This window comes from Penicillium macrosclerotiorum (genome assembly GCF_028827735.1).
Source record: "Penicillium macrosclerotiorum strain IBT 26536 chromosome Unknown utg000010l_segment0_segment0, whole genome shotgun sequence".
Classification (NCBI taxonomy): domain Eukaryota; kingdom Fungi; phylum Ascomycota; class Eurotiomycetes; order Eurotiales; family Aspergillaceae; genus Penicillium; species Penicillium macrosclerotiorum.
This window is the reverse complement of record NW_026643089.1, coordinates 129,606-152,917: the sequence shown is the minus strand read 5'-3', so window position 1 is coordinate 152,917 and position 23,312 is coordinate 129,606. Positions and strand designations below refer to the sequence as shown.

Here is a 23,312-nt window from a genome sequence, read left to right as displayed (position 1 = left end):
GCCATCTCATCCTACGCAAAGAGTGCCACGAGGTCCTCAACCCCACCCTTCACTAGGATAGGCTGCGGGAATTTGAGGATCTCGAAGTTAGATCGCTTCCAAGCTTTCTGCGGCTCCTCTGCGATGGCTAAAATCCCTCTTGTTGTGACGAAATCGTCTGGCCTGGCGAGGTATAAGAACCCCCATTCAGTCCTGCCTACTTCTTCTTTTTTCATCAAACAGATCCAGAGTCTTTCTCTTTCTTTCACAACACTGTCTTCGATTCTACTTGTCATTCCTTGAAGAATTCAAATTCATATATTTTCCATTATCGTTCACCATGAAGGCCTCCGTTGCTACCCTTGCCATCGCTCTCTCGGGGTCTGCTATTGCCGCACCTTTCACTTCGAATAGCACCACATCTAGCATCCCATCCGGTACCCCATCCTCAAGCTCAAGTGCTCCTCCATTTGCCAATGTATCTGCGCCTTCTACTACCGGTCTGCCTCCTTCGACTGGTATTCTCCCTTCCCCTTCGGGCTCGGGGCCGGCCTCCTTTCTGCCCAAGCGGGGTGAAAGCCTTTCACTTCCAACGGATCTCCCCTCTTTGGTGTCCGATGCCCAATCAGTGGCTGCGGCATTTGCTTCCCTCGGTGCGCAGAAGCGTGGAGAGAGTCTCTCGATTCCCACCGATCTTCCCTCTCTAGTCTCTGATGCTGAGTCGGTTGCCGGTGCTCTCGCGTCCAGCGGCGCTCAGAAGCGCGGCGATTCCCTATCTATCCCCACAGACCTTCCATCTCTGGTCTCGGATGCGGAATCTGTTGCTGCTGCTCTGGCATCCAGTGGAGCACAGAAGCGGGGTGATGCTCTATCACTGCCTACTGATTTTCCTTCTCTGCTGTCGGATGCCGAGTCAGCCCTTGGTGCTCTTGCCTCTGCTGGGGCGCAGAAACGGGACGGATCTTTGTCCATCCCTACCGACCTTCCCTCGTTGGTCTCGGACGCAGAATCAGTTGCTGCAGCACTCGCATCTGGTAGCGCCAAGAAGCGAGGCTTCACCTCGAAGCCTCTTCCTACTCCTGCTGAGACTCCTTCGGGTATTTCTTCTGGTATCCCCAGTGGTACTCCGAGTGACAAGCCGCTGCCGACTCCTACTGGCTTCTCTATTTTGGGATTCCCAGTTTCCTAAGGGTCTTATGTTAGCCAGTATGTGGTCATAAGCACTTTTTGTAGCTTATTGAATCGGTCACTCAGTTGATTATCTCTGGGTTCTGCTATCTTTTGGTGTTTGTTCATACACTCTTTATATATTCATCGGTTCGGAGGATAAATTGGCTAGATTGGAGTTTTAGAGAATTTTTATCGAGATAATTAAACAAGATACATACAATTTGAGTCAGTTTTCAATCATGTCCCTGATAACTGCTAGATTACATATATACCAGAAAAACACTGAAACTCTTGGCTTTCCTCTTCCGTTCTAGTGCTCGCTCCTCGCCGCTGTTTGAGCACGCCCCTGATCAGCCGGACCTGCTCACTGATCATTATGTAATCAGACTGGTCAAACTCGCTGAGCCTGACCTGAAAATCACCACCCGATTACTAAGCGCAATCGACGGCTGAGCGAGCTGAGTAAGCAGGTTCAATAAAACGCGACCACGTTAGCTTTATTCAGGTCCCATGGATGCGTATTCTTGTGGTACATTTTTTCTCCCAGATAATTTCACGTGTCCACCAGGAAAGTTTGGGCGTCGTATATTTGTCACTTACTTGACAATCTTGCCTTTTGTATACAAAATATACGGTGCAAAAATTGTTCAATTGGTCAGTTTGCCTTAACTAGACTTCAGCTCCTAGGAGCAATTTTCGTTTTCCGCGATATAGGCATGATCTGAGAGAACTACAAGGGCAAATTTGATACAATACAATCATTAGAATATTTGAGACGTTGTCTCCATGTCATGTTCGACAGGGTCATCCAGCATATCATGAGGTTCAAAGATGATGCACTCTTTCTTAAACTTCTTTGTCAAAAGAGCTTCACAGAGCATCATGACTTGGAACCTGTCCATGATGGGAGTTTGAGCGTTCGTCGTATTGAATAGGTCGGTGTGTCCTGTGATAGGCTGTGTGATGGCTCGAATGACAGTCTCAATCTTCTCCCAATGACCAGAATCGCTTGTAGAATCATCGGATTTTCTCTGCCGTATGATCATAGTCACATAATCGCGAATTTGTTCGCGATAGACAGCATCGCCAAAGTAAACATCTGTTGCCACGGGAATACTAGACTCAGTGTTCATCTGATTATATGGTGTTATCGGTGAACTCCCAACGAGACATTGACAAATACTTCGAAGGTACTATTAGTGCCTTACACCGCCCCCCCCAACCCTTCCGGGTTGTGGGTGCGCCACGCATGAATTTCCACCCACACATGAATTTCCATTTTTTCCTATTTTCCCTATCTACTACTGCATCCCACTAGTATCTATATAGAAACCCTGCCTATTCTGACGTGCTTCCTCTGCTCTATCTAACGATGCCTGGCTTTCCTGTATAGGTTCTGGTGGTGGTGATGTTCTATACGCTTTCTTCCACTGCTTCCTTACCCGCTTCCGCTCTGTATCTGCTTCCTTCTCCTTTCTTTTAGCAATAGAGCGATTTGCATCTCTAACAGAGAGCACCCCTGTTTTGCTAAGCGGCGTTTTAATCTGGCGCTTAGTGATTGGGCGCTGTAGTGGTTGTTGAGCTTCCCTAATCTTGCGAATAGTATCGTTCGCTAGATTTAGGTTCTCTATAGCAATCTTGTTATGATGAAACACACGATCAAGATTACGTTGCTGCCTTAGTGTAAGATCCTCTTGATATCTAGCAATCTTCCTTTGATTCTTTTCTAGATCCTGTATAGATCTAGGCGGCGATTGGTCGATACTAGAAGAAGATATAGGTGGTGGTGAAGGTGTTAAACGAAGCGTTGAATAATACGGTTGTAGATCTGGCGCTATAAGATCTGGGATTTCTTGGATAGGAAGGCTATTAATAACCTTTCTACTATCGACTGGATAGATCCTACGATCTTTAAACGATTCGCGAATAATTCGCTAGCTAAACGCTCTATTCCGAATATCACCGATTATTCGAAGGAACTCGGATCTCCCGATAGGGCTTCCACCCCAAAACGCGTGATCGTTATTCGCTAAGCGGAAGTGTTGCTTATAGCTTAGAAACGGCTTACCGTCTAGCGGTTGGCAAAGGTGTGTAGTATATAGTAGGAATCCTATTAGTAGGATATCGTTCTCTTTGTAAAGGTGTAGGAATTCGAATATAAGATGCGAACCGTGACCGTCGAATATTAGGATACGTTTTTCACCCGATTTCGTACGGTCGCGTGTTGATTCTATAAAGAATCGAAGCTATTAAACTGCTATATCGTCGGTTATCCAACCGTTAGGCGATGTAGTAATAGTAGTTCTTAGTAGTAGGTCGTCTGTTTGATTAAACTAAGATTCTATAAAGATCCCGTTGCCTTTAAAAATAAACCAAGGCTCTATCTGCTACCCGTCGGCAGCGATATACTCGATAGACGTGATATTTTCGCCTTAGTCTAGCTGAGGAAGATCTACTACCTTCCTACTACTACTACTAGTAGTAGTAGTAATAGATATAACGTTTCTAGATCTTCCTTCGCCTAGTTGAAAGCCGTATTTATCAAAGTTATAGACTAAGCGTGCCGGTGTAGTCTTCTTGATTGTTTGAGCTAAAAGATCGTACCAATATTGTAATGCTGCTGGATCTTCTGCTAATATTCGCTTTGATTCCTTCGTATACTACTTAGTAGGCCCTAATTGAAGATATTTAGGAAGCCTATTAATAAAGCGATACGCCCACATCTTGCTAATCGGCGGCTTGCCGACGCGTTGGCATGCACGATTCGCCCACGCTTCTAGTATCCTAGGAGTGATAGGCATATAGCAATCGTTCATATATTGAATCCAGCGAATCAAGGCTTCTTCTTGATAGGATTCAAGAGCGTGTTTAGCATTAGATATTGCTATCTTAGGCCTTGTTTTCTTGTTAATCCGATTCGAAAGCGTACGCCTAGGCACGCCAAATTCGCGTGCTAAACGGGCTATATTCGGCTTCTCCTCGCGTGATGCAGCTAGGCAGGCCTCAGTCATACGAGATTCATCAAATTTAGGCATCTTTAGATGGTGGTATTGGATAGGGAAGCAAAAATAGGGTGGTAGTGGGAAAGTGGAAATTCATGTGTGGGTGGAAATTCATGCGTGGCGCACCCACAACCCGGAAGGGTTGGGGGGGCGGTGTAAGGCACTAATAGTGTTGATTGGACAGCGGTGGAGAAACAGCTACTAGCGTGGACCCATCTGTCCCATCGTGGCAAGAAGATTCGGCTTCAGATATCGATCAACTATATAGAAGATAGTGGACCTCTTCCTTCTAGAACCGACAAGAGAGGAAAGTCATCGGTCACCACGCGGATGCTCGCCGACCAGACACTCAGATTGATGCCGAGCATGCCTCTGGCCAGCAATCAGTGTGACGGGATGTGTATCGTGTTATGCGATGTCCCGGGCCTCCATGTCGCCATGAAGGACAATATTGCTGGCAAGACCCGGAGGGAAAGAGACATCACAGAATGAGGACGCATGATTCAAAGGCCCTCGTCAAATACGTGGAGCAAGGAGGAGTCCTCAAGACCCATGAATCATGGGTCTTGATGACGTTCCTGACAATATTCGCGAGCAGCTCTATGCTGAGAACCAGCGACTTGGCAAAAAGAAAACCACGGATAACTCTACAATCGGTTCAACTCAACCATTGATACCTGCTCTATCTTCTAATGAATCAACGCGGGCTAAGGCCAGTAGAACCAATCATGGTTCATGGCTGTTATATGTAGCTGTGAAAGAATATACCGACTGGCAGCGGGCACGGGTGAGCAACGAGGCTTTCAGGGACAATATCGATAACGCACGTGATGTGACACTTGAAATTGCCTCGATCTCACGCAGATTTATGAGGATCAGGATCCGGTTATTTTTGTCAAACATGGTGTGAAAGTAGGTGCGGCCCAGCGGTTCATAAGCGACGTTGGCCTCTGGGTGAAGCAAAGCCGGGAGACCGGTTGCCATGAAAATATTATTTAGTTCATTCTAGACTTGATATAGCTTATAGTTAACGAATAGAGAACAGCCCACGCTGGCATTCCAGTATACCTACTGGATTTCGAAAACAGCTTCCCCTCAAACCACTCACGGTTGGTTTCTCGGCCCGTGAACAAGGCGCTAACGCATATTAGGAGTAGTGGTGTCCTGAAACGAACGAAGTGAGAGAAAGGGGTTTAATCGACGTTGTTGCTTGGTACAGCCTCATTTGATTCAATAATTTATTGCCATGGACATCGTGACTAACCTGAAGGAAGGTGTTCCTACACCTAAAGGCATTTCGAAGATCCTCGTCTATTTAACAACTGCCAACAAAAAGCCATCGTACCCCTTTGCCCCGACTGTTTGCATAACGACAGAGTCCACTCTCTCATCCTTTCCCACCTCCGCAACCAAGTCAATTGTTTGGCTATCTCTTTCCTGCGACCCGACGATCCCGCTTTCTAGCATGCCCTTTACAGCATTATCGACATAGACGACGCTGCCTTTTTCAGAGAGCTTCACCCCCCAATCAAAATAATTCCACTGATTACCTCTGTCGGCGTCGATGAAAACAAAATCGAACCTCTCTCTCTTTCCTGCTTGAATCTCCAGTTCTAGCTTCGGTAGGATATCCAGCCCCGCCCCCAGAATCACATCCACATCCTCCGGAACATTCAAACCCGCAAAGCGCAGGTTGTCGATCGCAACATCACGTCTATGCGCATCGATCTCAATACTAGTGACTTTGCCCTTGCCTTGAACAGCTTGTGCGAACCACATACTGGAGTATCCGCCCAGCGTGCCGATTTCAAGCACGTTGCTCGCTCCGATTGCAGTAGTGAGGAGAGAGGTGAAGCGACCCAGCACGGGCGAGACAGCGATCATGGGAAGGCCTTGCTTGGCACTATTTTCGTAGGCGTTCGTATGTCCAACTTCGACGGGAATTAGGTGTGACTCCACGTGGGATTCGATTTCGCTTCGGTGCTCGATGCCGTTGAGGGACATTATTGCGTCGCAATCTCGAAGGTACTTGGGTGCCAGTTAAAAAAAAAGCAGACAAGAATGCGAAAATTGTGGCTTTGATTAGAGAATATGAGTAAAGCTTGTTAGAATTTTGTTGCCTTATGGCTTTAAGAAAGGTTGATCAAGCTCGGGTCTAACTTCGGCTATATGTCGGCTATATGTCGGCGGTACGACAACGGTGGCGTTGCTCTTTCGTACATCAACGTGACGATTGCAATCCCTCGCAAAAAATCGGGTGGCCCGCAATGCTTCGATGCGGAATCTTTTGCGGAATGCGCCTCATAATGCGCCGCACTTGTATCACGTGCTGCGACACGCGTCGTTTGGGCGAAATATCCACTTCGTCGCCCATCATAAGCTTCCCTCTTCCGACATGTTTAGTGGACACCGTCTCCCGTCCTTTATCATATGTCTACTCTTTGAGTCTTTTCTCGTTCCACTTGCAGAAATGAGTGCATCCAACAATTGTGACGGTGCCTCAATGCAGGGTCGTTCGGCGAAAAATCCTTGTCAGCCATGCCAAGTCCGCAAGAGACGATGTGGCGGAGAGGTGCCCGAGTGTGCATTGTGTCTAATTGAGTCTTAACTGACCATGCTGTGCCATTGTCTTCTATTTGTCTGAAATTGAAAGGGACAGCTCGCCTATGCAGATACGTAAACGGCCCAGCGTTTGCGCCACTAAAGGACACCGAACCAGGGCAAACAGAGTTTCCGGATGCAATGCCGAATAATTTTCCAGTCGCATATTTCCTAGACTACCGAATATTTGAGCGCAGCGAAATTTCGATTCAAAATCCTCATCTTGTTCTCCCTTCTGGAGTTTTGACAATATAAAGAGTATCACGGAAGTTCGGCAAGTTGTAGACCGGTTCTTTGAGACCTATCACCTTTGGCTTCCGATTCTTTCCCGGCGCAAGCTTTATGGGGCTGCTCTACGTCAGCAACCTCGGCAAGAAGATGACATGAATTTATTGATTATGAGCATGCGTATACTGGCCCATCAAAAGCAAGAAGGGCGACAACGACATGGACGCACTTATTCGATGCTCAAATACCATCTAGTACGCCTCGAACAAGTCGGTTCTCTGTCAATTGCCCTTTTACAGTCTATGATTCTGCTTGCAGTTTACGAATTTGAACATGGAATATACCCAGCTGCCTACCTCACCGTTTAGGTACGCAGTCGCACTAGGGCTGGACCGAGACATGCTTGTCTGGGATCACAGTGACTCATGATGGGGTGCAATGGAAGAGAAACACCGCACGTGGTGGGCGATCATCATACTCGAACGGGTAAGTCATTGGGGATAGGTTTCAGAATGTTGCATCGCATCCTAATTGATGGAAGACACATGAATATCAATAATCCGCACCGAACATTATGCACTGCGGATCCTAACGAGAAGCATTTTCTTCCAATGTCGGATGAATGTTGGAATAATGGGGTGCGAATCGAAGCCTCTCACACTTCGCTGTGATCCATGGCTTACGCGATTGTCGCAGACACGGAAAGGAGTACCATACACTGTGCCCACACCTGCAAATGAGCATATGAATTCTTTAATATAAATAGGGCTAAAGATCCCTTCGGAATGGGTTTGATCCTAAGTCCTAATTTATTCTTTCAACCTGCTCACCGAGTCTCAAGGGTGGTGCACGCCTTACTAGGCAGATTCTATGTGTATTTAGTGGTCAGTATGTATCTAGATATGTATTTAGTGCAATTCATGGAGTTCTGCCGGAGGTTTTGCGACCAGTAATATACATTTTCAACGGGATAGAGGGTGACTGAGCCTCCATGATACTACTGCTAGTCAGTAGGAATTTCCTGGACATATTTGCAGCATTTTGCGCCCATCGTACAGAGAGCTATTGCAGACTTATCTTGTAACGTGTTGACTGTGAGTGCTGTTTAGCAATCACGACCAGGTAGATCGGATGATGTAGGGGAAATTCACAATGAGCAGGCGCTCCCAGAGTAGGCTGTTGGCTTGTACTATTGCAAATCTCTTCTGTGTGGTTGATCTCGAATGTGAACAAGAGTCCGGACTCTTCACCCTCAGAGACCCCGACCAGACAATCGACATCTCCGTGAGAAGACGAAGGCTCGACCCAGGAAGCGTTATGAGGCGCAGGATAATTGGCGACCAAACTCAACGCCTCCTTCTCGGTGTCGAAGGAGAGGATGGAAAACTGGCACGACCGCCCGAGACGAGGAGGGTGCGCTTCATGGTGCTGGAGTCGTGAAGTCCTCGTGAATGTGCTTGGGCAAGGGATGAGTCTCAACGGCGGTCTTTCAGGTGCTCGTGAGTAGCGCGACGTGGAGGAGAAAGGTTGTTAAATGGAGTGAGCGGCGGAGGTTTGGTTTGTGAAGTGCTGAGACAATAATACAATAATATCAAGGGAGATACCACCGAATTCCAGTATTTCGGGCTCCCCCACCCCCAAAACGGGGCCTCTAAAGTGTTTATCGTCGAGGCGGCACATTTCCTCCCTAGGCTGCGCACTTTTCGTTCGGCTTCCTACGCCTGCCAGGACGGTTGCGCCCCGCAGCAAGCTTGATGCTCGGCGGAGTAGCTCTCTAATTGGTCGACTGAGCTTGACATAATAATTTCGCTAGTTGATATGTTATCTAGCCATCACCAAGGGCGGCGCCGGGGCAGCGGAGCAGCCCATCTTCCCCCGGCGCCGCCGATCTCTTCCCCCCTCCTTCGCGTCATCTCATGATTCTTGAGACATCTTACATGTCAATCATCGAGCTTCCTATCTTCCATTCCTCAATGAAGTCTGTGAATCACCTGCAGACTACATTGAAATTGACTACTTAGGAAAAACAACCCGCACTTACACCAGAACACCAAAAGCTTCCACCTATACGACTGCGGCCCCACTCATTATGTCGGCCATCACTATTTACCCTAGCCTTCGCGACAAGGTCGTCCTCATCTCCGGCGGCGCTGAGGGCATCGGCGCCGCCGCCGTCGAGCTCTTCTGCCGCAACCACGCCCGCGTCGTCTTCCTCGACATCGGCACCGCCCCGGCCGAGGCCCTTATCGCCCACGTTAAGACCTCCTACCCCGACGTGCCTGCCCCAGTCTTCCTCCACTGCGACGTTACCGACCTCGCCCGTGTTAAGGACTGTGCCGACAAGGTTATCGACAACTTTGGCACCATCCACGTGCTCGTCAACAATGCCTGGGCTGGCGGACCGGGGACCAAGGCCCCAACCTCTGACATTACCCCGGAGTCTTTCGAAGTGGACGTTAACGGCGGCCTCCGCCACCAGTTCTTCCTGACTCAGGCTATCGTCCCCGCGATGCGCCGGCAGCGCGCCGGCAGCATCATCAACATGGGTTCTATTAGCTGGTGCATCGCCGCCACCGAGACCCCAATCTACTCTACCTGTAAGGCCGCCATCCTCGGCATGACCCGCGTCCACAGTAAGGAGTTCGGCCCGGACGGCATCCGCGTCAACAGCGTCATGCCAGGCTCTATCGCCACCCGGCGCCAGAAAGAGCAGGTCCTCACCGACGAGTACCGTGACAAGACCTTGGCGGCGCAAAGCCTCAAGAGGGTGCTTGAGCCCGCCGACGTGGCGCCTCTGATCGTGTTCCTGGCCTCGGATGATGCGAGCGCCATTACCGGAGGAAGCCATGTTGTCGACGGTGGCTGGGTTAGCAACCCTTGAACGTGCCGACTCGCAAGCCGTGTGCGCGTAGCTGTCTATGAGTGTACTCAATGACAACATCATCATTATCACCATCATCAGTAGTGACGAGTTAACGATGACAGAGGATTATTAGGTAGATAGATTCACGCGTCAACTTGCACACGCGCAACCTTGGCCAGTCTCTTGGTATCAAAGCCAGTTTTTATGATTAGCCGTCTCTGCAGTGCATGTCCCCTCATCTTCCTCGGGCCACGCGCTTCGACAACGACGACTTCTTGGGGCCGGTGCCGAATCAGCACCATCGCTCATCTCCGCGATGCACCGGTTCAACACTGCCTCAGCCCTCTCCTACCTCGTAAAGAAAATAATTATTAAAGCTCTATGGCTACTTATAGCTGCTATAGTAGACGCTAAGCTTAAATGGAATGTACTAATGGAGGTGATACTTGCGCTTGACGTTTCTGATACATACGCTTGGCTTTTGTATACGCTTTACTTTCGCAGCTTCTGATTTTTCCAATTCGACATGAGTCCACAGGTACCTACGCACCAAAGCAATGGGACGTTGTGCACTAAAAGTCAGTGGTATTGTTGTTTAGCCACGCAAATGAAAAATGCTGAACCTTCAGTAAAAGCAAGATGACCTGAACTCCTATATATCTGTTAGCATTTAACCGAGAGATCAGTTTTTATCAGCTTCTAGAACTGAACCAGATACAACTGTGTCTCCAGTTGGACTTCTGCCAAAGGGACCACAAAGGGGGGCAGGACTAGCCACTGCCTCACGACGGGACTCAGGCATCCTGAATGTGCCTTTTCCTTCCTTGATTCGCTTGGTAAAAGTGGCAAAGATCGATGTGGCATGTACCACATCATAAGCATTCAGACGAGCAGGGCTTTCATTGACTGTCTCACTCGACAGGATAAATAGCGCGGGCTGCAGAATAACCAGACGAGTGATGTACCAAAGTGTCGCTATATTGCCAATATGGGCGAGTTTGACCTTGTCACTAGTGACCATTAGGGCGAAATCAGGGCGTTCATCCTCATGGGCAATGTCCTGGAACGCCTTCTCGTCCCGGGAGTTCAACATTTTGAGAGCAACGATTCGGGGCTTCAATATCGACGACACGTTTTCAATCCCATAATTCGTCTCTCTATCCTTGTAAAGATCATGAAGAAGCTGCTTCGTGTCCTTGTTGTGATCTTCCAGGTACATATCGACCAGGGGTTTGATTTTTGGTAACCCCATGGCCCCAGCGATCGCGGGGAAGGATCCTGCGAACTGGTTGTATTCTTCGACTGTGTATTTGCAGTCAGGATGATAAGCTGTAGCCTTTTGCTTTGGTTTCGGCATGATGGCGATCTAGAAGGTATGTTAATGACAATCAACAGTACCCATTGTTGAAGGCACATACTTGGAGATCAAGTTAAAAGACTTGAGGTTTTATCGGCTGATGATTTCAGCTGATACTCGAGATGAAGCTGTTTTCATAAATATGTCAATGTGAAAGCTGGAGTCAAGAGGGGATAGCCAAGACTGACTTGAGATTTTATCAGCTGATGATTTCAGCTGATATTCCGAGATTTCACTGGGTAATTGCTTCGGCTGACACTTGAGATTTTATCAGCTGATGGTTGGGAAGTTGAAGAAGGAAGAAATTTGGGAAAGGGAGGAGATTTGAAAAAGGAAAAAGGGTTTTGGGGGAGGGGGGGGGGCGACCATTTTATCAACTTCTAGACTTAAATGAAGGCCTCCATATTAACCATAACTTAGAATATAATGTATTATACCTCATTTTAACCGTCTAAGTGAGGGAAATTTGAATATTGAGAGTAAAATAGGATTGGATTGCTCTGTACCCAGATAATAGGGATTTTACCTATTATACACTATAGTTATGTAAACATAAACATTATTTAAATTCAATATTGTATACCTCTATAGTGAGATATTCAGATTTCTATTGTATTAAATTCACTAATTCGGTTTTATATCTATAGTATTATATATTATTTTCACTAAAGAAGTGAGAGTAATTTAAGAGTATTACAAATACAGATGTTAGAATCAACTAGGAATTTATCACCTGATAAAAAGAAAGGTATTTATGAATATTAAAAATAGACAGAAATAAATTGGTGATTCCCGGAATCGAACCCGTGACCTAAGCTGCGAAATCTGGAAATCTGGAGTGCTGCCTATACCATGTGACGGACCCTTGGCGATCATCCAAATATCACGTGACTTCCACAAGACCGCCGTGACCGAGTCACAGTGACCCGTCGAGTTGGCGGTCACGTGATAAATATGGGGAGTATAGATACGGCGACGGTCATCTTTCCTCGAAAAAATCCTTCCTTCTTCAACTCCCCACCAGGTCTCGTCTGCTATTCCATCGGCTGATAAAATCCTTGGTCTCGTAGAGCACCGGAACTCGTTGAGATCTCGATCTCGTTCTTGCTACAGTCTCGATCATGATGCCTCCTGAGTCATTTCATGATATTGACAGTTCCATCAATCTAGTCTCCGTGGACTGACTGAATTCCGACTTGATCGTCAAAGTTGCCTTCATTCCATCTCCTGATAAAATCACTGCTCGGACCTGAATCTTGTTCTCTGCAAGGTAAGCTGGAAAATGTGCACTCTGTTAAATGCCCCGATACAGTCTAGAGCTAATGATGGTTAAGATCTCCTGCCGTGGTCACTCTTCACTATGTCCCACCCGTCTCTCAAAATCACTCTCAGTGATATATCTGATTTTAGTGATCTCAGTACAAGTGTCTCGTCACAAAATTTGGAATATCATCTCATTCACAAGAACGAATTCGAGAAGCGCCTTGAAGACTACCAATATCTCTCGTTGAACGATGACACTTGCAAGATCTTGACCGCAACCTGCAAGTACTTGCTTTCGGATGGTCAAAGGAATCTCATGACAGATGTCCTTGGGGCGAAGAACGATGAAGAGCTTCAACAACTCGCCCAGAGTATTCAAACTGGCATTTTACAACCAATGTTAGCCAATGGCGCTCAGACACCCATTCCTTCTCCTCGCCCTGGGCTAGAGGACTCAATCGAAGCCCTGGATGCTCAATATGCCGATCCAGCTTCTCGAGACTATCAGCCTATTTTACGTGCTCATTGTTTGAAAAGAGATGGGTTTTCATGCGTTTTTTCTGGCGCTATTGATCCCGATCACCAAACCCACAAAGACCAAAAGTCAGCCCCTCTTGAAGCCGCCCATATTATTCCCTTTTCCCTGGGTCACTGGGCAACTGATCATGAAAGACACCAAAAATCTCAGATTTGGGTGAATATTCTTCGATTCTTTCCGGCTCTTTCTCGGCGGTTAGAAAGACAGCATGGGAATCTTGATGAGGATTTCAACTGTATAAACAAGGAAGAGAACATGATCATGATGGTTGCTCCACTGCATGTGGAGTTTGGCAAGTTTCATTTCATTCTTGAGCAAACCGCATCAGAAAACCGATACACCGTGAAGCGCTTCAACAATTTCGCAAAACTGTGCGAAATCTTCCTCTCCGAAACGGTTTCTTTCAGTTCTCATAACACGTCATATGCACTTCCGAGTCCTGAACTCATCGCCCTGCATGCCGCTGTTGGAAACATCCTCCATGCGTCGGGCCAGGCTGAGAAGATAGAAAAACTGCTACGTGATCTTGCCGACACTCGAACAATCGCCTGGGATGGAAGTACGAATCTTGGGGCTCTGCTCTCCGTCAGTCAGCTTTCCCTCTACACTTCTGATCCATTTGCTGGTACAGGAAAGCGCAGTACCAAAAGTGAGGAGCATCCCAGGCCTCAACTTGGTACTTTGGCAGGAAGTGAAAACGAGCGCCCAAAGATACAGGACTGAATCAGAGATATTATTTTTAGGCCGTTCTGACGGCAAGATAATCAATTATGTCAACACTACTATATTCCATGATTATTAGTGCCTCCCCTTCTCACTGCTCTCGCTTATGGGTGCGCTCCGCCCACATTGCCGTTCTCACACTGATTGCTGTCTTTCAACACCAATATTTTATTTGTCTATTAATCTGTATACCCACTATTTACCTACTCAAGGAATATCACTACACTAATGTGCTGCATCCTGCCGTTCTAACGATATAGGCGATTCGGCATCTGGATATTGCATGGTAGTACCATATAGTTTCTTCCAATCCTTCTGTATCTTCCGTAGGCCTCTCAATTGGTGCGGTCCTTAGCCTTTTCTTAATAGAGTCTGTCCAAATATCTCTCAACTCGCAAAGGTGTGTTGAAGTTCCATTTTTCTAGACGTTAAGAATGGCCATGAGGTTAAAGCCAACATTCAGAATTGGCTAAATCCAAGATGTTCAACCATACGGTGATAGATTTTCTTCTCGTTAAGGCTACTGGTATACACCTTAATGCGCTGTCCTGGATCATATGATCAAAGCCCACACTTCTTGCAGGATCCATACGGCAAAATGCATTACAAACCCTACCGTGATCAGCTGGAGAGCATATCTCAGTTCGTGCAAAGCGGTGGAATCTTCTTCATTTCTTGGTCAAACCTATCTCTGAATGTTTGAGACGTTTGTATCAGCTGCGACTGCAAATGGGTATATGGGGCTTTTCGGAGACCCCATAGAACTTCTGCATGAGGCTGGTCGAAATATCTAAGTTCTTGGGGTTAGAATGTGGAGATACTGCATCACTTAGGACGAAAGTTTGATTTTGAATTCCAAATATTGACAGATTTGATAAAATTAGCAGCGACCCCGGGCAGCACTCGTTCCACTCGGTTCCTACTCGAGCTATGGCCGAGGATTGATTTACAGTCCTCATACGAATTAGCATTACAGTCCGATATTTTAACATCGATGGCCTGCAACTGCTACAACAGCATGCGTCACATATTACAAGGACACATGCCAAACGTGGATGATGTCGATGGTTTCAAATTTTCAAACAATCCGGTGCGGACATGATGTCCTTGGGTGACCTTGAGCAGACTCTAGCTGAAATTGCCCTTAGTCATAACTATCACATACTATTCATCGATGATGCTTCTCTGCCTCCAAATTTATCTGGGAACAAGCAAAATTTGGCACGCTCCATCATCAGAGGAATTTGCGATGCTATTTTCGGGACACAACAGGAGAAAACTGACTTCAATCTTGCATTGAACCATCCAGAAAGCAAATTGCCTAGTATTTGGGCGAAGAACATCGGCCTTCAAACATTGGAAGGACCTTATGAAAAAGTTTGTCGCGATCCTTGCGGGATTTGATGCAAGTTCGTAGGAACCCGAAGGTATACAAATCTGCTGAGCGGACAAGCTCAAAGGCAATACGTGATGTATTAGAAAAATATCATCTCTCCGCTGCTGTAAGAAATGGCCGACAATGGGCTCAGCGGTATGCTTCTGGGAGTGACTATCGGGATGTATATCATTCTGGTATCTTTATATCACCTCGAGATTAATGTCATATCTTGACAGTCTGATTACTCGATAAATCTAATGACTAGATAAAATGCAGACTGGGACAACGACAGCTCCACTGGTTCCTACCACGGAGATAGGGGCTCGGACCACAGATGGATATCTCTCCATGGCGTATTTTGTCAACTGGGTAGGCGAGCAAATGTCTTCAAGGAGCCTTATCATCTGAGAACCCATCGACTGACAAAGTATTTGGCAGGCTATCTATGGCCGTAATTTCAATCCAAGCAATCTGCTAGCTGATAAATTGACCCATGTTCTATACGTATTCGCCAACATACACCTATATACTGGGGAAGTTTACTTGTCAGACTCTTGGGCTGATATCGAAAAGCACTACCCTAGAGATTCCTGGACCGAAACGGGAATAAATTTTTATAGCTGTGTTAAGTAGTCATTTCTCCTTAAGAAGAAGAATCGAAATCTTAATGTTCTCTTGTCTGTAGACGGCTAGATTTACTCCTCTAACTTTATCACGGTCCTAAGTATGTTAGAGAATAACTACTTATACAGGGTAGAGAGCCTGTCGACTAGGTAGGAAGATAAACGTCAAGTAAGGAAAGCAAAACACTGTTTCTTGCTATCATAGATCTCTCCATAATCCTCAATTTATGTACAAGCTTCAACACTTTTCCCACATGACCAAGCAAAGACGATGGATCACATTATAACATGCGGTCTGACGTGGCCCCTATGTGTCAGAGATAAGCAAAGGCTACAAAGAAGAGGGGTTCACGAATCCCTAATGGAAGGGCACCGAACCCTCAGGGTCTTGTAGGTCATGCATCCTTGTTGGGGAGAAGTGGGGCTGTCATGACGAAGCCTGACCGATAAGGTGTCGAGTTGACACCTGAGGCGTGAAGTTGGGAATAGCTTCATGTTGCAATATCATATGACATAGGCTTAGTCGTGCTTACCGCTACTACGTATAAGAAGTGATAGAGTAGGGTCCTAGAGGCCTATAGTAGCTTTCTAAGTAGGTAAGGAACTATAAGGGTTCGTATAAGAGAGGCCTTACTCCTTCTCTAAAAATAACGTAGGGAGACCTAGCGGAAATAGTCGATATAAAAGCGGAAGCTTTTAGGCAAGCCTTCTTTCCTACACTACTTCTAGCGGATCTCTCCGATATTTAGGAGTATATATATCCTAAATAGATCCCTATACTTCCGATTAAGCCCTATAAGGTCTCTAAGGCCTTCCTCTGTGCCACTACTAGGCATATACCCGGTAATAACGGTATTCCGAATAGCTTATAGTCCGTACGCCGCTCGATCTATCTCAAGTCCCTCTCTATCCAGCGTACTCACAGCCTTCCCACCTGTCCCACTCGTTCTTGCCCCCAGACGTGGCCACGCTATCCGCAATAAGGAGGTGTGAAGCGGGCGTGGGTCCGCACTGTTAACACACGCCTGGGTCTAAAAATAGCAGTCACTTTCAATGTTCATACCTATGGCACATTATTGAGTACTCGCACCTCCTTTCCCGTTGAGGGATAACACGATTCATTCTGATAGCTCGGACGCAAGCAGAGCCTTGTGTAGACTCTTCCAACCTTAGTCCCGGAAAATGAATCTACCATAAGTGAACTCTGATTGGATCATGTATATCTACGTGTCTTCTAGACTGCTTCCTATAATGGCCGTTGTATTTTTAGTACAATGATCAGACCGTGATAGAGGGGTCTTACACAAAATAGCTATACCCATCCCTCTGCAGTGTGGTATTTATATTTGAAGTCGAGAGTGAGGTGGATTTAATGGACTTCCCTCAACTGAATTTGTACATTGAGACCACGGAGTAGGTTACCGTAGGATTTTCTACGGCATATAAGAATCCGTTAGGGTAACTCGGCAGGGAAATCCTTGGGCTGGATGGCCAGCCCCCTTTTGAATCATATAAGCACGTTCGCCGAACATCGTCTTCAAATCATTTGAAGGATTCAAGCGATCATACTCGTTATACCTGTTTTCAAAATTGAATTGGCGGACTATTAGAGCCAAGGTGACCTTAACCCCAAGCAGAGAGATATTCTGGCCAATACAGCTCCGTGTGCCAAATTCAAAAGGTCTCCATCCCCCAGTTGGAGGATATAAACTATGACCTGGTTCAACAAGCCAGCGGTCTGGGATAAAAGAGTGCGGCTGGGGCCAGGAAAGCGGATTGCGATGAATTGCGCTGTGCACAGTCCAAATCGCAAATCCTCCAGTGGGATATAGTTTACCATCTTCACCACAGAGGGAAACCCCAGGCAAGCCGCTCCTGAGCCCGTTAGCTGGCGGGAAAAGTCGGAGTGTTTCTTTGATAACTGCGAGCGTATATGGAAGCTGATTGATTGTCTCAGGGTGTTTACCTAGCTTCTCCACTGCGCTGGAAACACCCGGGCCAAATACGTTGTCATGCTCTTGGCGAATTTGGGAAAGTATTTCGGGATGCTTGGATAAGAGATACAATGAATAGATGATTGTGGTCGCCTCCGAATCATGACCCACGAATAGAAAGAGGCGAATCTGAATAGTGGCCCATGTTTTGAAATCTGGATCAAGATTCTGCTCCACACGAGGCCTTGATTTCATGTATTCCGCGATGACAAGATCCATTATTGAGTTTGAGCGAGATTTCGAGGGGGGTTGGTTATGCTTTGCTTCCAGTCTCGGTAGCACTTCTCGAGCTCAACCGCAATAAGACGGTTCAAAGTCCGTCCATTTTGCCATTGCACGTAGGCTTTGACTGGATTCAATCGCCCAAAAACGCTGTTCGTCTCATGACCGCATTCCATTTCAATGATATTGCGCATTGCTGCAGCAATTGGATGATGTTGCCGCTGGTACTTAAAGCGGGTGTTCCTTGAAGTCTAAAGTCAGTTTCTAATTCAATCTAGTTTGCTGCAGATGAGGCTCACATTGCGACGTTACCAATAATATCCATGGCATAGCGGCAAGTGAGCTGATCGAGGGAGAAAGTTTTCCCTTCCCGCGCATGAACCTTCAGCATTTCAACGAAAATTTCGGCCTCCTCGAGAATACAACTCAGATGTCCCATAGAAGCTGTCATACTGAAACTATTATTGAACAACTCTCGCGCGCGTTTCCAGCTAGGACCATTAGAGACGAACAAATTGTCGGAGCCGCCTGCCATCGGATTGATGAAAGGGTGAAGAGCGTCAGGTTTGGGCAGATTATTACTTTGACATGCTTCAATAGCTAGCTTTGGCGAAGTCACAACTAGCATTGGAGCATTGAAAGGCCACACATCCACGTAAAACCCTGCCTCTAAACCTGGTGTCTCAGTGGAGAGAAGAGCGAATAATTCTGCTTGTCTAGTGTCACCCGGCCCTTTTCTCTTCAATTCAGCCATAGCGGGAAGATTCCCCAGGATTGGATTCCAGGGAGGAGTCGGCTTCAATGTCATGTCAGCGTGAAAGCCCTCATTGTAGTTTTGATAGTGTGTACTCACTAAGCCAGCTCTTCTCAGACGATAAAACAGAAGCCGTATTCTAATGAGTTTGTAGATGAAAAAAGTGAGACAAGCGATGGCAATCGCCACCACTATGCGACCAACAAGCAAAATCCATTCCCAGGCGACAGCATTCATGACGAATCAACCAGGCAAAGGCTGGAATGGCGATTAGTCTTACCACGGTCAAAGTGATGAAAAAGCACCACAGTGATAAAGCTAAAATAACCGAAATATCGAGAAAACATAGCACAGAATATAGAAGAGACTTCTAGATCGTATGCAGAGAGTCAGCTTTAAAAATGTGAGGTTCCTAAAAATTTTCACTTTTGTGGCGCTAGCCTTGTCCTAGCGCTCAGGGGATGCGAATGTACAAGGTACTCGCACCTCCTTTCCCCTTAAGGAATAACGCGATTCATCTTGAAAGCTCGGACGCAAGCCGAGCCTAGTGGTCAAGTCATTAGATTATTGGTGTGGATTAAATTAATTTTCAGCGAAGCATTATTCGTCGAGGTCAAGGCCAGGTTCCCAACAAAAATGACCACAGAGGGCCTCGATTATCAGGGGCGTCACATTTCGTCTCAATCTTAGCCGGGTTGAGGGGCGTAAATGCTTCTAGATTGTCGTATGCTTTTGAGGATATTGATGATGGTTAGGTTGTTGAGTTAGCTTGTTTGGCCATTTCAGAGGTGGTGAAAGACTGGCTCTCTATCATATCACATATAATAATCAGCCTCGTAGGAGAGTCTTAGGGCCATATCGCCTTGAAGTATCCGTGCCTTCGCGCACCCACCGCTTCCGCTTATGTAAAGCTGATGTGGATGATCCAAGATCTGCGAATGCTTGGTAGAGATGACACAGACCACGGATTATATTGACTACAGATCACAACCTGTGGAGCACTCCAGTCTGGGATTTGAACCGGCTCGTGCGTATGTCGCCTTGGCTGAGAAAATGTTAATCTCCGAGGTGTCAGGGTCTTCGGGACCACGATTCGGAGGACTTGCTGCTGGGACTTCAGCTCGCACCCAGCAAACCGCTCAATGACTCTATATCAACCACGTATCTGTGTAGCTAATCTGCTTCTCATCTAACTCTCTCGGGCCCAAATCCTTATCGGCGTTCCACAGACGACCGTGGCGCTAGCGGAAAGAGGACATTATCCACAGCCCCCACGCCATCAATCTGTGCCCAGCCTTGCAGCCTTATTACGCAGCCTTATTCGGCTATGCGTATCCGGGGCTCTTCCGCCCCCCTGACCTCTATATATATACCACTTTTTCTTCTCTCGAAGACCTGTGCACGAGGTTTTGGTCAAATGGATTGAGAGCCTCATCCACAATGCCACCTCAAAACCTTCGGCCCTGCAGAGTTCTTATCGCCGGGGGTGGCGTCGGCGGCCTTACTCTGGCGCTGTCACTGGAGAAACATGGGATCAGCTACCTGCTCCTGGAAGCATATCCTGAGCTGGCCCCCCGACGCGGTGGTGGTATCGCCATAATGCCTAACGGAGCGCGAATTCTGGATCAGCTGGGCTGCTACGACGACCTCCGACGACGGGCCGGGAGTGTCGTGCATCGTTCGTATCTCCGCGCCCCTGATGGAACCGTCCTTGCAACAGTCGAGGACCTAGAGAAGCAGATAACTGAGAGGTAATGATATGATTTCGGTAACATATTTCCCATATTGGGTTGAACATCTCAACGATTAATCTTAGCTTCAGACACGGTTATCCTATCATTTGGGTGGACCGGCAATTACTGCTCCAGACCCTCTATGACTCCATCACGGTCAAATCCACCCTTCTCACCAACAAACGCATTGCTACGGTCAGCCACCTTACCGATGGGACTCAAGTTACAACTACAGATGGCTCTGTCTACACCGGGGATATACTCATTGGCGCGGACGGCACCCACTCAACCGTGCGTCAGGCGATCGTCGAGCGAGCAACCCAGCTAGGGCTTGGTACGGAGTACTTTGAAGAAGAGCGTATGCCCCCAATTTCTTGCGGACCTTGCCATATCACTAATTGGACTTCTAGAAATTCCATCAACTTATGACTGTATTTTCGGTCTCTCGCCCTACAATTCCGTCCTCGTTCAGAACCCCGACAGCGAACCAGGAAGCCTTCAATTTATCCGAGGAAATCACTACTCTTATGTCTTGGGGACTTCCGGCCCCGCTGACCGAACCTGGTGGTTTCTTATGATTAATCGCGGTATCACGTATTATGGCACGGAGAACAACAAAACTCAGACATACGATACCGCGGCTAAGGAGACCATACTACATGCCCATAGGGATGATCACCTCACTCCGAAAGTCCGGCTGGCGGATCTGTTAAAAGGACCGACTGAGACGGTGTATACGCCCCTACGGGAGTGGGTGTACACGAAGTGGCATTTAGGGCGGTTGGGTATCTTGGGTGATGCGGCTCATAAAGTGGGTATTTCTGTTCTACTCTGTAACATTGGTTGTTCAGTTCCTGGCTAAGGATAGCATGAAAAACTGAATATTCATATTAATGATTGTAAATAGATGACAACGACCATCGGACAAGGCGGCAATCAGGCAATCGAAAGCGCGGCAGCGATGACCAATAGTCTTGCTAAGGCATTAAGTGCTGGTGCCGCTATCAAAAAGCTTTCTGAGCAAGAGATAGATACCTTGCTTGAGGAGTTCCAGGAGGGGCGTGTCCCGCGAACGCGGATGGTGATGGCGGCATCTCGCAGAAAGCAGGACGCGGACGCAATGGAAGGTCCGAGAAGCAAGGACCTACTGAATTTGCGGCCGAATTCTATGGCCCTAGACTTACTTTTGCGGTGGAAACAAACTTTCACCGGGGCAATTTCGTTAGCAAGTTTGCCGTTACCGGACAAGAGGAATCTGGTGCCATATGATGATGAAAAGGAGAGAATAGTAAAGAAAACTGAAGGGATGGTGGCGAAATTATAGGTTACTTTAATGCGGTATTTCAATATGCATCCTGTAGCTTCATACTTAACCTTTTATTACACCCTTGTGGAATGCTTTCGAAGGGTTTCCTAGAACACCTGGATCAAAACCAGTGTCTGAAAACAATCTTGATGAAAATAAGACGCCTAGCTTTGATTGAATTTCATCGAGATCCAGTGTGCCAGATTCCCCTCGGGCAGCCATTCTCTCCAGGGATATTCCCTCGCCCGTGGTCCAGATAGCCGGAAGAAAAGCGGTTCACAATTAAACTGAAGTGTTTCCATTGAACAGACCGCGAATCTGCTTTCTATGTCCTGTCGTAAATCATGATGCCAACCCCCGTTCATGAAGTGAAATGGGATCCGTGGCTAAAACTGCCATCGCGCATCATCAACCTTCCATGCTGCGTAAACTGCCGAATTTTACGGAAACGCATACAGACTGCATAGTCTCGTTCCCCAATCAGATATGCTTCTAGGGGCCACGGTAAAATTAATTGAAGGTTGAAAGGAAACCAATTTCCTATGGCAAGGTATAAGGAGGAAAGGGTTACAGAAATTGTGTCAAGAGAATGAACAAGGGCCTACGGAGAACATTGAGTTGCAATATTTCCGGCTGCAGCGCTCACTTCCGATATCCCAAAGGTCTTCAGCGCCATCTACAACACCACTCAGGAGGAAGAACTCATCTCTGCTGGGTACCAGGATGTCGACGGCGTTTCTCGCGTCGGGATAATCTCAACGCTCACTATGTCACACATGGCCGACCCGGAGGTCGGAATCGTTATGTGGCCACTTCAGACATGATGAGTCCTGTACATGATCCCCGCTTTCGCGGGAAGCTGACGCCAGGCGGGTGGCCTTTACAAGATACTCGTCCTGTTTCTGGGGTGCAAGTTTGACGTTGTGCAACGTAGGTCTGTCGCCCCTGAGCTTTTTTAGAGAGACATTAGGCCTGAGGATAGACATAAGAACGGAATATACTATACTGTGCGGTATTCGAAGTTGCGCATAAAGTTTTTATGCTACAGTACAGTAGATTTCTTGCAACAATGCGCCACGTCAAAACTCACTAGCACGAGGCCTCCATAGTTCTCCTGGCTCCTACACTTAGCTAAGCCAACCCTTTCGTTATCCTCGCATACTAGCCGTGGGCTGCACAAGCCTAGTGAACATAAACCCAAAGTCGAGCGGGTAGTATTTTGGGCTGCTCTCTTTTCCAAATGTGATCGTCCCTAGCTGATAGGAATAAGCATTATGTATTAGAAGCTGATTAAATCATGCGCTATTATGAAACCTTACTCTCATTCTTTTCGAAATCCTCGACTGGATATGGCTCTCTGCTCGGAAAACCGCTCGATTCCTCCGTTGAGACTCCTTGGAGCCATTCCTGGATCTCCTGTTCGGAATACTGCTTGACCGAACTCCGTCCCGGTAGATCTTGAGCTGCACATTGAGATTTCCAAAAACGCTCTGAGTCACCGGGACGGCCATATGGTCTGACGCGACCAATACGGCGTTTTCGCAGAATATGATATTTCTTCGCTCGTAGTGACTCGAC

The 23,312-nt window shown here is 47.1% G+C and overlaps 10 protein-coding genes across 10 annotated transcripts; 7 read left to right on the top strand and 3 right to left on the bottom strand.

The window, feature by feature from the left end:
- Nucleotides 1-319: 319 nt before the first annotated feature.
- N7462_009773 (uncharacterized protein) lies at nucleotides 320-1,168 on the top strand (the record flags this gene model as incomplete). Its single annotated transcript, XM_057081487.1, has 1 exon — nucleotides 320-1,168. The coding sequence occupies one exon, from the start codon at nucleotides 320-322 to the stop codon at nucleotides 1,166-1,168; it is 849 nt and encodes a 282-aa protein (XP_056928527.1).
- Nucleotides 1,169-4,710: 3,542 nt separating this feature from the next.
- Nucleotides 4,711-5,150, top strand: N7462_009772 (uncharacterized protein; the record flags this gene model as incomplete). Its single annotated transcript, XM_057081486.1, has 2 exons — nucleotides 4,711-4,938; nucleotides 5,016-5,150. The coding sequence occupies 2 exons, from the start codon at nucleotides 4,711-4,713 to the stop codon at nucleotides 5,148-5,150; spliced, it is 363 nt and encodes a 120-aa protein (XP_056928526.1).
- Nucleotides 5,151-5,462: 312 nt separating this feature from the next.
- On the bottom strand, nucleotides 5,463-6,155 carry N7462_009771 (O-methyltransferase; the record flags this gene model as incomplete). Its single annotated transcript, XM_057081485.1, has 1 exon — nucleotides 5,463-6,155. The coding sequence occupies one exon, from the start codon at nucleotides 6,153-6,155 to the stop codon at nucleotides 5,463-5,465; it is 693 nt and encodes a 230-aa protein (XP_056928525.1).
- An 854-nt stretch (nucleotides 6,156-7,009) lies between these two features.
- Nucleotides 7,010-7,470, top strand: N7462_009770 (fungal specific transcription factor domain-containing protein; the record flags this gene model as incomplete). The annotated part of the gene is made up of 2 exons (XM_057081484.1): nucleotides 7,010-7,342; nucleotides 7,366-7,470. Coding segments are annotated over 2 exons (438 nt in total), but the record flags the coding sequence as incomplete, so codon positions are not given.
- A 1,599-nt stretch (nucleotides 7,471-9,069) lies between these two features.
- N7462_009769 (SDR family NAD(P)-dependent oxidoreductase) lies at nucleotides 9,070-9,861 on the top strand (the record flags this gene model as incomplete). The annotated part of the gene is made up of 1 exon (XM_057081483.1): nucleotides 9,070-9,861. The coding sequence occupies one exon, from the start codon at nucleotides 9,070-9,072 to the stop codon at nucleotides 9,859-9,861; it is 792 nt and encodes a 263-aa protein (XP_056928523.1).
- Nucleotides 9,862-10,525: 664 nt separating this feature from the next.
- N7462_009768 (uncharacterized protein) lies at nucleotides 10,526-11,200 on the bottom strand (the record flags this gene model as incomplete). The annotated part of the gene is made up of 1 exon (XM_057081482.1): nucleotides 10,526-11,200. The coding sequence occupies one exon, from the start codon at nucleotides 11,198-11,200 to the stop codon at nucleotides 10,526-10,528; it is 675 nt and encodes a 224-aa protein (XP_056928522.1).
- Nucleotides 11,201-12,560: 1,360 nt separating this feature from the next.
- On the top strand, nucleotides 12,561-13,724 carry N7462_009767 (HNH endonuclease signature motif containing protein; the record flags this gene model as incomplete). Its single annotated transcript, XM_057081481.1, has 1 exon — nucleotides 12,561-13,724. The coding sequence occupies one exon, from the start codon at nucleotides 12,561-12,563 to the stop codon at nucleotides 13,722-13,724; it is 1,164 nt and encodes a 387-aa protein (XP_056928521.1).
- Nucleotides 13,725-17,937: 4,213 nt separating this feature from the next.
- On the bottom strand, nucleotides 17,938-18,695 carry N7462_009766 (uncharacterized protein; the record flags this gene model as incomplete). The annotated part of the gene is made up of 2 exons (XM_057081480.1): nucleotides 17,938-18,184; nucleotides 18,241-18,695. The coding sequence occupies 2 exons, from the start codon at nucleotides 18,693-18,695 to the stop codon at nucleotides 17,938-17,940; spliced, it is 702 nt and encodes a 233-aa protein (XP_056928520.1).
- A 951-nt stretch (nucleotides 18,696-19,646) lies between these two features.
- Nucleotides 19,647-19,841, top strand: N7462_009765 (uncharacterized protein; the record flags this gene model as incomplete). The annotated part of the gene is made up of 1 exon (XM_057081479.1): nucleotides 19,647-19,841. The coding sequence occupies one exon, from the start codon at nucleotides 19,647-19,649 to the stop codon at nucleotides 19,839-19,841; it is 195 nt and encodes a 64-aa protein (XP_056928519.1).
- A 294-nt stretch (nucleotides 19,842-20,135) lies between these two features.
- N7462_009764 (FAD-dependent oxidoreductase) lies at nucleotides 20,136-22,558 on the top strand (the record flags this gene model as incomplete). The annotated part of the gene is made up of 5 exons (XM_057081478.1): nucleotides 20,136-20,446; nucleotides 20,512-20,786; nucleotides 20,839-21,239; nucleotides 21,336-21,555; nucleotides 22,374-22,558. 5 exons carry the CDS (start codon nucleotides 20,136-20,138, stop codon nucleotides 22,556-22,558), a joined length of 1,392 nt encoding a protein of 463 aa, XP_056928518.1.
- Nucleotides 22,559-23,312: the final 754 nt, after the last annotated feature.